Source organism: Pagrus major, chromosome 22, assembly GCF_040436345.1.
Source record: "Pagrus major chromosome 22, Pma_NU_1.0".
Lineage (NCBI taxonomy): Eukaryota > Metazoa > Chordata > Actinopteri > Spariformes > Sparidae > Pagrus > Pagrus major.
Genome location: NC_133236.1, coordinates 30,548,037 through 30,562,781, shown reverse-complemented (window position 1 = coordinate 30,562,781; position 14,745 = coordinate 30,548,037). Strand labels below are relative to the sequence as shown.

The window sequence follows — 14,745 nt, the reverse complement described above, 5'->3', positions numbered from 1 at the left end:
CCTGTTCAGGTGGAGACTGTAACGTGTTCTCTGATCAGGCCAACGAACAAAAAACAGTTTTATTTTCTTCTTTCAAAGTTTCTTTATTTTCTTGGGAATGTTGTTGTTTCACTTCATAATTATTTTATGTCATCAGGAACAAACACGTTAAAATACACAAAAACACAAAAAACACTCAACATGAAAACAGCTGACTGAGTTTAATTTATCGTTTGTTTTCTGGTTTCTAAGTTTTTATTTACACAACACATTCATATAAAAATACACAAACATCTAAAAGCTACAAGTTTTCTATTTACAGTATGAACAACGTGAGCGGCTCGATGTCATAAATCAATCAAAGTGATCAGCGATCAATTAAAGAAGAAATCAAAAATGTATTTTTATTTAAAAACAAAATCAACTTCAGTTTCAATTAAACAGAAATCAATAAGCATCAAACAGATCTGCGATGCTTCCTATCAAAAATAATTTCACTTTGATTGATCACTGATACTGATTATCAATCTCTGTAACATTGATCTGTCTCAGTGGAGCTGATGGACGGACAGTTTGTTCACTGGAGGTCAAAGGTCAGTCAGCAGCTAGAAGACTTCCTCCTCCTCACAGCCGTAATCTGGAACGCACAATCAATCAATCAATCATTCAATCAATAAATCAATCAATCAATGAGTGAATCTACATCAGAGGTTTTATCCAATGATATTGATTTTTGTTCCAAATTCAAACTTTTTTAACGAGTGAAAATATTATATAATAAATAAATTATAATATTTATGTTTCTGAGCGGCTAGAATTCAACTTTGATACTTCTAGATAACTTTATTGATACTTCAAAATATTTTCATTGATACTTCTAAATAACTTTATTGATACTTCAAAATATTTTCATTGATACTTCTAAATAACTTTATTGATACTTCAAAATATTTTCATTGATACTTCTAAATAACTTTATTGATACTTCTTTATTGGAGTTTGAAGCCTGTTCAGTCCAGTAAATCTGTCTCTGTATTTTCAGAATAAAAGTCTGGACTGACCAGTAAATCTGTCTCTGTATTTTCAGAATAAAAGTCTGGACTGACCTCCTACTAGCTGCAGGGCGCTGACACACTCCTCCTCTGCCTCCTCTTCCTCCTCCTCCTCCTCTTCCAGCACAGTGGGGGGAGCAGCGGGGGTGGAGCTGCCGTCTGGTTCAGGGTCAGGGGTCACTTCAGCGGCAGCCTCTGTTGTTGTTGTTATTGTGTCCGTTGTCATGGTAACAGAGTTTTCTACCTGAGAGATGAAACACATGCAGTTTGAATTAAAACAGAAATGTTTGTATATATTTTTATACACTATGTTTATATATTTATACACTGTATGTTTATATGTATACACTGTATGTATATATATTTATACACTTTATGTATATATATTTATACACTGTATGTTTATACATTTATACACTGTATGCATATATATTTATACACTGTATGCATATATATTTATACACTGTATGCATATATATTTATACACTGTATGTATATATGTATACACTGTTTATACATTCATACACTGTATGTATATATGTATACACTGTTTATACATTCATACACTGTATGTATATATGTATGCTTATATGTATACACTATGTATATATTTATACACTGTATATTTATGTATTTATACACTGTATGTATATATATTTATACACGGTATGTTTATACATTTATACACTGTATATATATTACGGAGCCCCAGACATGACATGGTCAAAAAAAAAAATTAATTGTGGCCACAATATAGCTATAACGTGCGCACGAAATATTAATTCATGGCCACAAAATACTAAATTGTGGCCACAAAATACTAAATTGTGGCCACAAAATACTAATTCATGGCCACAAAATACTAATTTGTGGCCATTTGTACAGCCTCTACCTTAGACCTTAGAGAAGGTGTGCTCGATTTGCTTACCCAGCTGTCCAGGAATGATATTAATATTATTAATTAGTATTTTGTGCGCACATTATACCTACTTTGTGGCCACAATTTAAATGTACATACATATGTATATATGTATACACTGTATATTTATATATTTATACACTGCATGTATATTTATTTATACACTGTATATATACATTATACACTATATGTATTCATATATTTATACACTATATGTATATACATATTTATACACTATATGTTTATATATATTTATACATGTTCACCTGAACAGCTGTTTTCTTCTTCTTCGGTGTGGAGGATATAAGGAGGCGGACCCTGGAACAAGATCAATATTTATTTTATCATTCATTGACCTGTATATCATTTATCTGATTATTTTTTGCATTGATCGATCATTTCATACAACTGAAGGCTCCAGAACAGCAACTAGTTTGTAGTGAGATGCGATTGGTTCAATAACAATCAGTACTTTGGAGTTTATTGATTGACTGAAAATGTAACTCCTGACAGACATTTGTTTATGTATAGATTATATGTTGATCCTGAACAGTATATCATCTATTAATTATTGATTATAGATTATATGGAGATGATAAACCCTATAGAATCTATTTATTATTGATTATAGATTATATAGAGATGATAAGCTGTATAGAATCTATGCATTATAGACTATAGATATAATATAGATGATTGATGGTACCTCTTCCCCATGATGCTAGCATTGGCTGCGAGGTCTCGGTTGGTGTCGCTGCTCTTCTTGCGGCGGCGGCGATTGAGTCGTTTGCGTGTGGTAGCGTTGACGTCGGGGGGGTCGGAGGAGGCTCTGCTGGGACTGCTGCCCCCCCCACTTCCTGTCCCTCTGCTGTTCAGGTCTCTGAGGACGTCGTAGTTAATTTTACTGGAGATCTTCTTCTTCTCCAACATCCTCTCGATGGCCTCGCCCGCCGTCGACGCCTCAATCTGCTCCTTCTTCTTCTTCGACTTCTTCGGCTGCAGACAGATGGACGTCAATTACTTTTTTTCATGTAAACTATCCAACCCACAACTCATCATTCAAACTATGTTATCTAAACTTTTCAGTTCAATTCAAACTTGAATTAAAACTGTATTTCCAGTAAAACTTGATCTGTTTTTTGGTATTTGAAGTGATAAGATAACTAACAGTAGAGAGATGACTAATTAAATGAGGAGAGTTGTATGATGATTCGAATCAGCGCTCTGTATTATCAGTCACGGGGAGGGAGGCTGTTTTCTCAGTCAGGAGGGCGTCAATACAAGTTAGCAGAGATGCGGAGAATCACAGTCTGAATGGGGCTACTGTTGTTCACCAACACACTCACCTTCTCTTTATACGTCCCCTGTTCTTTCTCTTTCTTTATCCTCTCCTCTTTCTCTGTGAACACAAACAGACAATAATCAATCAATAACGTGGATTCTTAAATAGATACTGTATGTAAGTCAGTCACGTTTATGATATTGATCAATAACAGAGTTATAAACTGTTACTTTAAATTAATCATCATATTCTGCAACATGGACACTTAAAATGTTGGAAACAGAAACTGAGTGATTGATTGGCTGTTTGTGATTAACTGATGATGAAGATGAACAGTCTTCCTGACCTTTCTGCTCTTTCAGGTATTCTGCATTCTGTTTCATCCACAGCTCCGTCTTCACCTGAACCTCCCTCTCATTCAGGATGTACTGCAGCACAGAGGAACCAATCAGAGTCAAGTTCTGATCAATCAGAAGGTTAGTACGTACAGCATGTATGAATTTGAATTTATTTATTCAGGATAGCCCCTTGAGATGAATCATCTCTTTTTCGAGGGGGTCCTTCCACAAAAAGAGATGTATCTCATTATCTTCTCTAATATATACATTTATCTCCATATTGTCAGAGAGATTCGGGTTTAACTCAGTTTTGATTAAATATGAAGTAACTGTGTTCACCATGGATCAATACAGCCATGATTGATTGATGAACTGACCTTATCAATCTCCTGATCATCGATACCATCCAGGTCAAGCTCTCCGCCCTCTGACTGCTCATCTGTGAATTAGAGGGTGACACGGGAGTGGATTTTCACTCCTGTCCCATCCCGCTCCCACAGAAAAAAATCTTGTCCCGTCCCAATCCCCGGCCAGAGTAAAAAAAAAATTCCTGTCCCATCCCACTCCTGGTAAAATGACTCCCACTCCCATCCCACTCCCATTCAGAATGACTCCCACTCCTGTACCGCTCCCATTTGTTTTCTTCTTCTAGTCTTTAGGCAATACATTGAATTTGATTTGATCTTCTCCCCATTCTTTTTAGATTACTTTCTGCAGTGTTATTTCAAAAGATATGGCAACAGGAACAGTTCATCTGTGGTAATATAGGGAGGCATTTATTGCCTTAATCCAAACAAAAAACCTTCACTAAACAAAACATAAATAATACATGGCCTGTGGTCCCTTTAGTTTTTCTATGGAGGACCACCTGCTGAGTCCCTGTTTCTGCTCTTTTGGAGGTCAGTTACAGTAAAAAAACAACAACAAACAAACAAGAAAACGATACATGGGTCACACCATGCCTACCTTAGTTGAATAACCCAAACAGAATTTGCCTTGCAGGTGTGCATCTTATGCTGCATGCCAGATGCATGGGACACCACTCGCCCGAGTTGCAAAGTGGGAAATCTCGCAGCTGTTTCGCAACATTTCACCGAGGCACGCCCCATTTTGGTCGGAATATCAACTGTCCGACTCGGGGCTCCTGAGAGTAGACAGAGTCGGACAGCTGATATTCCGACGGAAAGTGGCGGCCGGAAGCACTGTTGGCTTCTGGGCCATGTAGTTCTTTTGACTTGCGTAACAGTATAGGCTTATGGAAAGAAAACTACAAAGTGGCGGCGCGCCTGTCCAATGTTTTTTTTTTGTTGTTGTCCTATTGGTTGGTTCCCGCTCCCGTCTGCTCCCGTTAACTTTTTTATCCTGTACTGTCCCAATCACGTGATTAATAGTAAGGTTGACTCCCATCCCGCAGGAATCCCGCGGGAATCCCGTGACCCGTGGGATTCCCGAACAAATGTCAGCCTCTACTGTGAATACACAGCAGACCCTCAGAATAAACACCACCTGTCCAGATGAGACGATGGTGTTTCTCTTCTTACCGTCTTGTTTCTCGCTCGTCTCCGACTCGTCGAAGGTCTGTTGGAGGCCGAGGCTGGTGGCGCTTGGCAGCTTTCCCAGGATGACAGCTAGAGGGGCGGCCTGACGAGACCCTACCCCGTCCTTCTCTGACCCTGGCTCTTTATCACTGTCATCTTTCTTCTTGCCCCGCCCCTCTTCCTCCTGGATCACCTGACACAGGAAGTCCTGAGTCAGTTGTTGAGTGGCGACTCTGAGCTCGTTGTCTTCAACTTCTGGCTCCTCGGGGTCAGAGTTCAAGGACAATACCTCTGCGTCTTCTGGGTCTGAAAAACAAGAATTAAAGACTTGTTAAATGTTCTTGTTTCCATGGAGATGTTAGATTGACTGACTCAGGATCAGACCAATTTCTTTGGCGTAGGCGGCGTAAATTCCTCTCAGTTTGGGTCGGCTCTTTTCCAGCTCGGTCTCAATTTCGTCTTTGTAGCAGCTGATCTCTCCTAATGGGACAAGATAAAGGGGAGTCTTTTAAAATGATCCAACAGTTCCCCTAGTGTCCTTGCTAGTGTCCTTAACAGTTCCCCCAGTGTCCTTGCTAGTGTCCTTAACAGTTCCCTCAATGTCCTTAGAATTATAAATCATTATCATGTTTATTTATTATCAGTTTAATGTCTTTCATTGTGTCTTAAATAATTTCAACTATTGGTTATAATGTACTTAATAATTCCACTACTGTCTTTTATAGTGTGTTAAATACACACTGAAGTGTGTCCCCTGAAGTGTCCTAAATGATCCCTCTAGTTCTCTCTGAAGTGTCCTAAATGATCCCTCTAGTTCTCTCTGAAGTGTCCTAAATGATCCCTCTAGTTCTCTCTGAAGTGTCCTAAATGATCTCTCTAGTTCTCTCTTAAGTATCCTAAATGATCCCACTATTTCCCTCTGAATTGTCCTAAATGATCCCTTTATTTCCCTCTGAAGTGTCCTAAATTATCTCTAGTTCCCTCTGAAGTGTCCGAAATGATCCCTCTAGTACCCTGATGATTGTGATGAAATGATTGTTCTGGACTGACCTTCGACATCATCCAGCTTCCTGGCGAGCTCCTGTTCCAGCTGCAGAAGATGAGGACAGTAAAGATGATTGGTTTGGTCACTGACAATTGGTTAACTATTAACTGTCAGCAGCCAATCAGAGACAGATGGATCTACCTGCTGCATTTTGGCTTTGTGCTGTCCCGCGATGAATGAGGGTGGATCACATTCCTGCTCCAGATCCACTCTCATGAACTCATCGATGGTCAGCTGACTGGTGGGCGTGTCCTCAAACTCTGTTAATCTGAAGAGCGGACACAGTAATCTACTGAGACTGGATGTGTTCTACTGTATTCACCTGCAATCTATTGCCATTTACTGTGATCTATGGTAATCAACTGTGATCTATGGTAATCTACTGTGATCAACTGTGATCTATGGTAATCTACTGTGATGTAGTAGAGCTCTCACCTCTTCCTCAGAGTGGTCTGGCAGACTTTGACCACACTGATTACATCCTTCACTGTGCGACGAAACTTATGCATCCGAGCGGCTACCAGGAGAGCTGAAGAGGAGGTGGAGCAGGAGTGTGAGGACAGAATAGTAAACATGTGGTTGTTGATGTTAGTTGTTGCCATGGTGATGGTGCCCATGTTGTACCTGCTCCACAGAGTCCAGAGGGTCGGCGTCCCGTGTGCATCCAGTCCCTCTTCATCCTCTGAACAAGACGAAGAGCCGTCATGGAAACCTCATGAGTCTTCACCCCAAACTCCAACATATGAGCGAACCGAGGGATGTACAGGCAAGGATCTGAGGAGGAGGAGGAGGAGGAGGAGAGGAAGTGAGGAGGAAGAGGAGGAGGTGGAGAGGAGGAGAATAGAAAAGGAAGGAAGAGGGAGAGGAAGCGGAAGAGGTGGAGAGGAAGTGAGGAGGAAGAAAATGAGGTGGAGAGGAAGTGGGGAGGAGGATAGGAGAGGAAGTGAGGAGAAGAAGCAATAAAGAGAGGAGGTGAAGGAGAGGCTATATTTCCATGAACAGTTCAGTACGATGCCATATAAACTAATATAAACGTACATGTATGAAAGCATTCTTTATGTTGTTAAATAAACATTATATAAATATATAATGTTCATCTCGATGTTGCCATTATGTGTGTATGAACCTGGGACTCTGTTCTGTGTAAAGCTGTAACTTAAACCGCGCTCTGTCGCCATCTTGTGGAGCAGCTTGATGAAGGCGGATGTAGCAGCAGCAGTCGAATCTAAAATGGCGTCCGGAGAAACAAACAGGAGCTGCTGTCGGAGCGGGTTGAACGATAACGGCAGAACGAACCGGCGCCGGGACTCTGACAGGTACAACACACAGACACTGTCGCTGTGTGCTCTCTCAATGTTCCGGTTCATGCGGGTGTTTAACGGGACCTGCGTGATTCGTGTCGGTGAGAAGCTCATGATGACTATGACTGACATCAACAGAGGCGGACTCACACAGCTGTGTGTAGCGCAGAAGGAGGTGTGTTTGGACTGAACTGACTGGATGATTATTGATTATTGATTAATGTGACCTGACGATGAGTATTGATTAGGTCTGTCGCATCGTCTTCAGGTGTCAGAGGAACGATGGTTGATTGATTTAAGTTGAACCAGGTCACAAAATCTGACAAAGGACAGAGTCATGTCTGACACCTGAACACAACCTGACTGTAACCTGAACCAGGAGGGTCTGTAACCAGCAGGTTACCAGAGTAGGCAGCAGCTAACCAGTGTAACCAGCAGGTAACCAGAGTAGGCAGCAGGTAACCAGAGTAGGCAGCAGCTAACCAGAGTAGGCAGCAGCTAACCAGTGTAACCAGCAGCTAACCAGTGTAACCAGCAGGTAACCAGAGTAGGCAGCAGCTAACCAGAGTAGGCAGCAGCTAACCAGTGTAACCAGCAGGTAACCAGAGTAGGCAGCAGGTAACCAGAGTAGGCAGCAGCTAACCAGTGTAACCAGCAGGTAACCAGAGTAGGCAGCAGCTAACCAGAGTAGGCAGCAGCTAACCAGAGTAGGCAGCAGGTAACCAGAGTAGGCAGCAGCTAACCAGTGTAACCAGCAGGTACCAGAGTAGGCAGCAGCTAACCAGTGTAACCAGCAGGTAACCAGAGTAGGCAGCAGGTAACCAGAGTAGGCAGCAGGTAACCAGAGTAGGCAGCAGCTAACCAGTGTAACCAGCAGCTAACCAGTGTAACCAGCAGGTACCAGAGTAGGCAGCAGCTAACCAGTGTAACCAGCAGGTAACCAGAGTAGGCAGCAGGTAACCAGAGTAGGCAGCAGCTAACCAGTGTAACCAGCAGGTAACCAGAGTAGGCAGCAGCTAACCAGAGTAGGCAGCAGCTAACCAGTGTAACCAGCAGGTAACCAGAGTAGGCAGCAGCTAACCAGTGTAACCAGCAGGTAACCAGAGTAGGCAGCAGCTAACCAGAGTAGGCAGCAGCTAACCAGTGTAACCAGCAGGTAACCAGAGTAGGCAGCAGGTAACCAGAGTAGGCAGCAGCTAACCAGTGTAACCAGCAGGTAACCAGAGTAGGCAGCAGGTAACCAGAGTAGGCAGCAGCTAACCAGTGTAACCAGCAGGTAACCAGAGTAGGCAGCAGGTAACCAGAGTAGGCAGCAGCTAACCAGTGTAACCAGCAGGTAACCAGAGTAGGCAGCAGCTAACCAGTGTAACCAGCAGGTAACCGGAGTAGGCAGCAGCTAACCAGTGTAACCAGCAGGTAACCAGAGTAGGCAGCAGGTAACCAGAGTAGGCAGCAGCTAACCAGAGTAGGCAGCAGCTAACCAGAGTTGGCAGCAGGTATCGGGCAGGTTACAGGTAGTAACTGGCTGCTGGAGAGACGGTGGAGGCTCAGACTAACATAGAAATCAGACTGAGATCTTTAGTAAATGTAATGTCTCTTTAAAAATAATAAAGTAGACAGTGTCGGGTTGATGACATAGTTTACGACACACCTGAGTGACACCTTAACACCACCTGACAGTTCAGATGATGAACAGAGACAGTAATGTCATACAGATACAAACATGGCTGAACCGACCGTCTGAATACTTCCTGTGACGCCTTTAAATTCCTGTTCATTTAATAGATCACATGGTGTCCACTAACCTGAGTACAGACCCTCACCTAAGGGCCTCTCTATAGACCCTCACCTGAGGGCCTCTCTATAGACCCTCAACTGAGGGCCTCTCTCTAGACCCTCAACTGAGGGCCTCTCTCTAGACCCTCACCTGTCCGCTGAGGGCCTCTCTCTAGACCCTCACCTGTCCGCTGAGGGCCTCTCTCTAGACCCTGACCTGTCCGCTGAGAGCCTCTCTCTAGACCCTCACCTGTCCGCTGAGGGCCTCTCTCTAGACCCTCAACTGAGGGCCTCTCTCTAGACCCTCACCTGTCCGCTGAGAGCCTCTCTCTAGACCCTCACCTGTCCGCTGAGGGCCTCTCTCTAGACCCTTACCTGAGTGCCTCTCTATAGACCCTCACCTGTCTGATGAGGGCCTCTCTAGACTTTCACCTGAGGGCCTCTCGAAACCCTCATCTGTCCATTGAGGGCCTCTCTAGAATCAGACAACCCTGCCCCCCGCAGGTGTCTCAGAACCCAAATCAAACGACGAGCGTCAGACTGAGACATTACTTCATCAGGTGTGTTGGACGTACATATTTGTCTGGTCACAGCTGGATCTACATCTGTACAACTAACTGATGTTTACTGTGAATATGATGAGCACTTCACTCAGGGTCAAAGTTCACATGTCTGGATAATAATAATAATAATCTAAACTGCTTTATTTATGCATTATAACATGTTTCCATGGAAATGACTGTCCAACATTTCACAAAGACGACCAAGTTCAACTCTTCACAAATCATTTTCTTTCTGTCAGATGGATGACATTATTGATGATGTTCATTTTATTCTCTGTATTGTTATTGATGTTTACAGTCCACCATGTTGTACCACCGTGCTTCTACAGTAGCCCAGAATAGACAATCCACACACCGACTCTACAGAGGGGCTGTAGTGTTTATAGGGGAGGGTGAGATGAGGGGTGTTAATTTGGTTGTAATCTGTAATCTCACCACTAGATGTCACTTAATCCATCACACTGGAGCTTCAATGAATAAACTTCAGTTTAAAAAAATGCTGAATTATTCTACTAATTTTTGTTAAGTGATATCTTTTTGTTTTGTTATCTGAACATTCTTCTGTTTCCTGACATGTTAGCGGAGATAAATTGACTGTTATTAATGTAAATAATGTTTAATATCAGACTTACATCATGACATCATGAGTACGTATCTGTCCAGTGTGCTGGATTTTAATCTGGATTAGACTCAGATTAATCTGTGACTCTCTGACAGGAAGTCATCATGCTGTGAGCTCGTGACCTCGCTGGCTCTGTGAGGACGAGGAGGAGGAGGACATGGCGGCTGAACTGTTCTCCACCAGCCTCCCCCTCAGTAACGAGGTGGAGGTGAAGAAGAGTTTCATCCAGTCGAGCGAACCGGAGCTGCTGGCCAGTAACCACGACGACGACGACGGAGCCGCCGTCCAACTGAACGTCAACAACAACGACAGAGAGGAGAGAGACGGCTGGCAGGAAACACAGCCCACACTAAGAGAGAGGTCAGCACTATACTCTGCTCTGATTGGACAGCAGGGACATCACACTCTGCTCTGATTGGACAGCACTAATCCTTCAGTATTCCTTCAGTCATATCTGTGTTTGACAGAGGGAAACAATTAAATGATATGTGACGACTGATGGAGGTAAAAATGTAATTTCATTATGTAAAATAATCTCTGTTGGAAGAATAATAGCTTCATCAAATCAAACAGAAAATATCTCATCTGTTGTTTGGTTTGAAGTTTGATCTGAGTCAATGCTCTGAGGACGACGATACAGATTTGTGTTTTGTGACAATAACTTATTAATAATTACTCTGTTTATTTGTTGGTGTTTTTTTTTTCCAGAAACGCTCTGATGTTCAACAACGAACAGATGGCTGACGTTCACTTCATCGTCGGCCCTCCAGGAGACACTCAGCGAGTTCCTGCTCATAAGGTACAAAGACTCACCTGTCCTGAACCTGGGCTCGCCTGTCCTGTACTTGGTCCCACCTGTACTGAACCTTGACTCACCTTTTCTATTCTTCACTAACAGGCCTCTCAGTAAAGTAGCTTACATCATATTAAAGTGTAATATACTGCAGTTTATCTTCAGTTGGATTTTCTTTGTATAAAACGTCTTTGTCCGGTAACAGAGCACCTTATTGTTTGAGTGGGAAGAGGTCCTGAAGTTTTAGAGAAAACGTTTCTAGTCAATGTTTCAACATATAATTGAATTTTTCATTAAAAACAGCCTGAATAATGTTGCTGTTAGACTGTCAACTAATCTCTAGTTATCACTGTCTCGTGACTGTTTTTGGCCTCTAATTTCCCCCTCAGTAGACCTGTGTATCCACTTCCTGTCTGTGCTGTCTGACTCCTGATTGGTTCTTTGTCTTGGTGTTGCAGTACGTCCTGGCGGTGGGCAGCTCAGTGTTTGGAGCTATGTTTTATGGAGATCTGGCTGAGGGACAATCTGAGATCCACATCCCCGACGTAGAGCCGGCTGCTTTCCTCATTCTGTTAAAGTGAGTCCAGTGTGGAGACGAGTTCATGTCTAGAGTTTATCTTCTGCTCGAATAACGGCCAAAGAACCAGAAAATACAACCAGAACCAACGGAAGGTTGGAACTGCTCCTCCAGTTATCTTAGGGGTATCCAGTGCTGTTTTTCCACCAGCACTTTTGGCCACGCCGAGTCAAACCAAGCCGCACTGATTTGCTTTTCCATCACCAGTTTTACTGTGCTCAGTTGAGCCGAGCTGGCAATGGACCTGCTCTGGAGTAGGGCCAAGTCGGGCCCACCCGCCTCCAAGTGGGCTGCGGTGATGTCTCGTGACTGCTGCCAAACCCATAACAAGCACCCGTCTCCCCCTCAAATCGATACTGAACTCATGTCTGTGCAAGAAAGCTGAGAGAAAGAGGTTTTAAAAGTCAGTGTGTTCAGCTCTCAGTACTTTGGTATCGTCTAACTGAATATCTTTAGTTTCTCTCTCTCTCTTTCTTTCAAACATCTGCTGTGTTTTACTGTTTCATGTGTTCACTTTCAGCTGTTTCAGGAGTCACGTTTAGTTACTGCTGGTGAAAACACGTTTTCTGTAATGCTGCTTCATAATAAAAGCTTTAAGTGACTAAATTACGGGGGGCTTTTATTGTGAAGAAGTTACAGGAAATGAAACGTGTCCATTAGGAACTCTTGTTTCTGACAGAGGGTTTCAGTGGTCGAGGCTGAACTATCAGACGACAGAGATTTAATATCTGAAGGATTTCCCCATTAATTTCACTTTCTTCAGTGTTGTTTATGTGAATAAATATTTATCTGTACGTTGTCTCTCAGGTCCATCACCTATCCTCATGCTGCTGTCTGCTCTGTCTCAGGTACATGTACAGTGATGAGATCGAGTTGGATGCTGACACTGTGCTAGCTACGCTGTACGCTGCTAAGAAATACATTGTTCCTGCTCTGGCGAAGGCCTGCGTCACCTTCCTGGAGACGAGTCTGGAGGCAAAGAACGCCTGTGTCCTGTTGTCTCAGAGCCGGCTTTTCGAGGAGCCGGAGCTGACGCAGCGCTGCTGGGAGGTGATTGACGCTCAGGCCGAACTCGCTCTGCGATCTGAAGGATTCTGTGAGATCGACCTGCTCACGCTGGAGATCATCCTGCAGAGAGAATCACTCAACATCCGCGAGATCCTGATCTTCCAGGCGGTGCTGAGCTGGGCAGCAGCTGAGTGTCGACGTCGGGGCCTGGTTGTGACCCCCAGAAACCAGCGGCTGGTGTTGGGTAAGGCTCTGTACCTGGTCCGTCTCCCCTCCATGACGCTGCAGGAGTTTGCAGATGGTGCAGCGCAGTCGGATGTCCTAACGCTGAAAGAGACTCATGATGTCTTCCTGTGGTTCACCGCCTCTAAAAAACCCAGGCTGGAGTTCCCTCTAGTGAAGCGGGCCGGCCTGGCACCACAGAGGTGCCACCGCTTCCAGTCCTCAGCCTACCGCAGCAACCAGTGGCGCTACAGGGGGCGCTGCGACAGCATCCAGTTTGCAGTGGACCGACGGATCTTCATAGCTGGACTTAGTCTGTACGGATCGAGCGGCGGGAAGGCAGAGTACAGTGTGAAGATCGAACTGAAGAGGCAGGGAACTGTTCTGGCCCAGAACCTCACGAAGTTCCTGTCAGACGGATCGAGCAGCACCTTTCCCGTGTGGTTTGAACACCCGGTCCAGGTGGAACAGGACACCTTCTATACGGTCAGCACAGTTCTGGATGGAAATGAGCTGAGCTACTTTGGTCAGGAGGGGATGACCGAAGTGCAGTGTGGGAAGGTGACCTTCCAGTTCCAGTGTTCATCAGACAGTACCAACGGGACAGGTGTGCAGGGGGGGCAGATCCCTGAACTGGTCTTCTACTGCTGAACCAGAACCTGAATGACTCAAGGTCTACACAAGTCGGAATGAGTCAGGAGCTCCGATTGTGACAGACGGACTGCTGCAGGGAACTGGAAGCTGATTGGCTGTTGTTGTAGCACTGCAAGCTGATTGGTTTGTCTGTGCTTCTTAAAAGAAATTAACATTAAAGTTGAAGTGAAACTAAAAATGTGTTGCTGCATCCTTGGAGAGAAGTTTAATGACAGCAGTTTGTGTGTCTAATGTTGTAGTTTCCTGCAGCTGCCACTAGATGTCACTAAAGAGCAGGATGTTACTGCCTGAGCCTCCAAAACTGACACAGTTTCAAATGTAGTTCTGAGTTTACTGCATCACTGGTTTCATGAATTTCATGGAATTAAGATAAGAGAAGATAAAATTTCCTTGGGATTAATGAAGTAACATCTCATTTTAATACCTAATTAATTCAGACATGGATGAATTCTTTGACATCAGACAGTAAAAATAAAGTACAGAAAGTGAATCAAAGATTCTCACCGATGGCAGGTGCATTGATGCAGAGCTCACGAGCCAACAGCAGGAAAGTTTTCCCCAGGATGTAAACGTTCACCTGAAAACATGAAACTAAAGTTAAACTGCACCGAGTCCACTGAGAATGGAGGTCTCTGCAGGTCTGAGGTCAGTCATACCTGCAGCAGGTCACTCAGGTCCAGCAACATGTCTGAAACATAGTTCAGGAAAACCAGCAGAACTTCTAGAGGTCAAAGGTCACAGTGAGGTTCAGACTGGCAACATGTTAAAGATAAAAACACAGAATGACGGCGTATATGTTACTGGTTGCTAGGATACGTGGCGTCCCTTCAGTGCGACACACAAGGTAGAGGCATGCAGCGATGACGTGCTCCGTCTTGCGTCCTCGTGTCAGATGTTTACTGACGACCATCTTGAAGAAGTTGAAGGCCGTGTCCAAACAGTGCTGGTTCAACTGCAGCTGACTGCCCAGCTGCTGGATCTGACGCTTACCTGCAGACACACTAAGGGTTACTTATACTATATATTAATTGACTCACAACCCATAATACAGTTTGTCCTCTGTGTATCTGAAGTGT

General features: G+C 43.8%; 2 protein-coding genes across 2 annotated transcripts in view; one reads left to right on the top strand and one right to left on the bottom strand.

Moving 5' to 3' along the window:
• Positions 1–57: 57 nt before the first annotated feature.
• Positions 58–14,745, bottom strand: part of brf1b (BRF1 general transcription factor IIIB subunit b) — a 28,501-nt gene continuing 13,813 nt past the window's right edge. The window contains exons 4-19 of the mRNA XM_073492620.1: positions 14,486–14,659; positions 14,326–14,357; positions 14,174–14,246; positions 6,778–6,927; positions 6,589–6,682; positions 6,295–6,421; positions 6,159–6,198; positions 5,493–5,588; positions 5,112–5,414; positions 3,948–4,009; positions 3,579–3,660; positions 3,297–3,349; positions 2,657–2,946; positions 2,217–2,268; positions 1,086–1,275; positions 58–616 (exon numbers count right to left, since the gene is read on the bottom strand). Coding sequence (XP_073348721.1) covers positions 585–616; positions 1,086–1,275; positions 2,217–2,268; positions 2,657–2,946; positions 3,297–3,349; positions 3,579–3,660; positions 3,948–4,009; positions 5,112–5,414; positions 5,493–5,588; positions 6,159–6,198; positions 6,295–6,421; positions 6,589–6,682; positions 6,778–6,927; positions 14,174–14,246; positions 14,326–14,357; positions 14,486–14,659 — 1,850 coding nt within the window. The 3' untranslated portion in view covers positions 58–584. The remainder of the gene's footprint in view (positions 617–1,085; positions 1,276–2,216; positions 2,269–2,656; positions 2,947–3,296; positions 3,350–3,578; positions 3,661–3,947; positions 4,010–5,111; positions 5,415–5,492; positions 5,589–6,158; positions 6,199–6,294; positions 6,422–6,588; positions 6,683–6,777; positions 6,928–14,173; positions 14,247–14,325; positions 14,358–14,485; positions 14,660–14,745) is intronic.
• On the top strand, positions 7,379–13,847 carry LOC141018422 (BTB/POZ domain-containing protein 6-B-like). Its single transcript, XM_073493389.1, has 5 exons — positions 7,379–7,469; positions 10,511–10,775; positions 11,124–11,214; positions 11,667–11,785; positions 12,634–13,847. The coding sequence occupies exons 2-5, from the start codon at positions 10,573–10,575 to the stop codon at positions 13,664–13,666; spliced, it is 1,446 nt and encodes a 481-aa protein (XP_073349490.1). The 5' UTR covers positions 7,379–7,469; positions 10,511–10,572; the 3' UTR covers positions 13,667–13,847.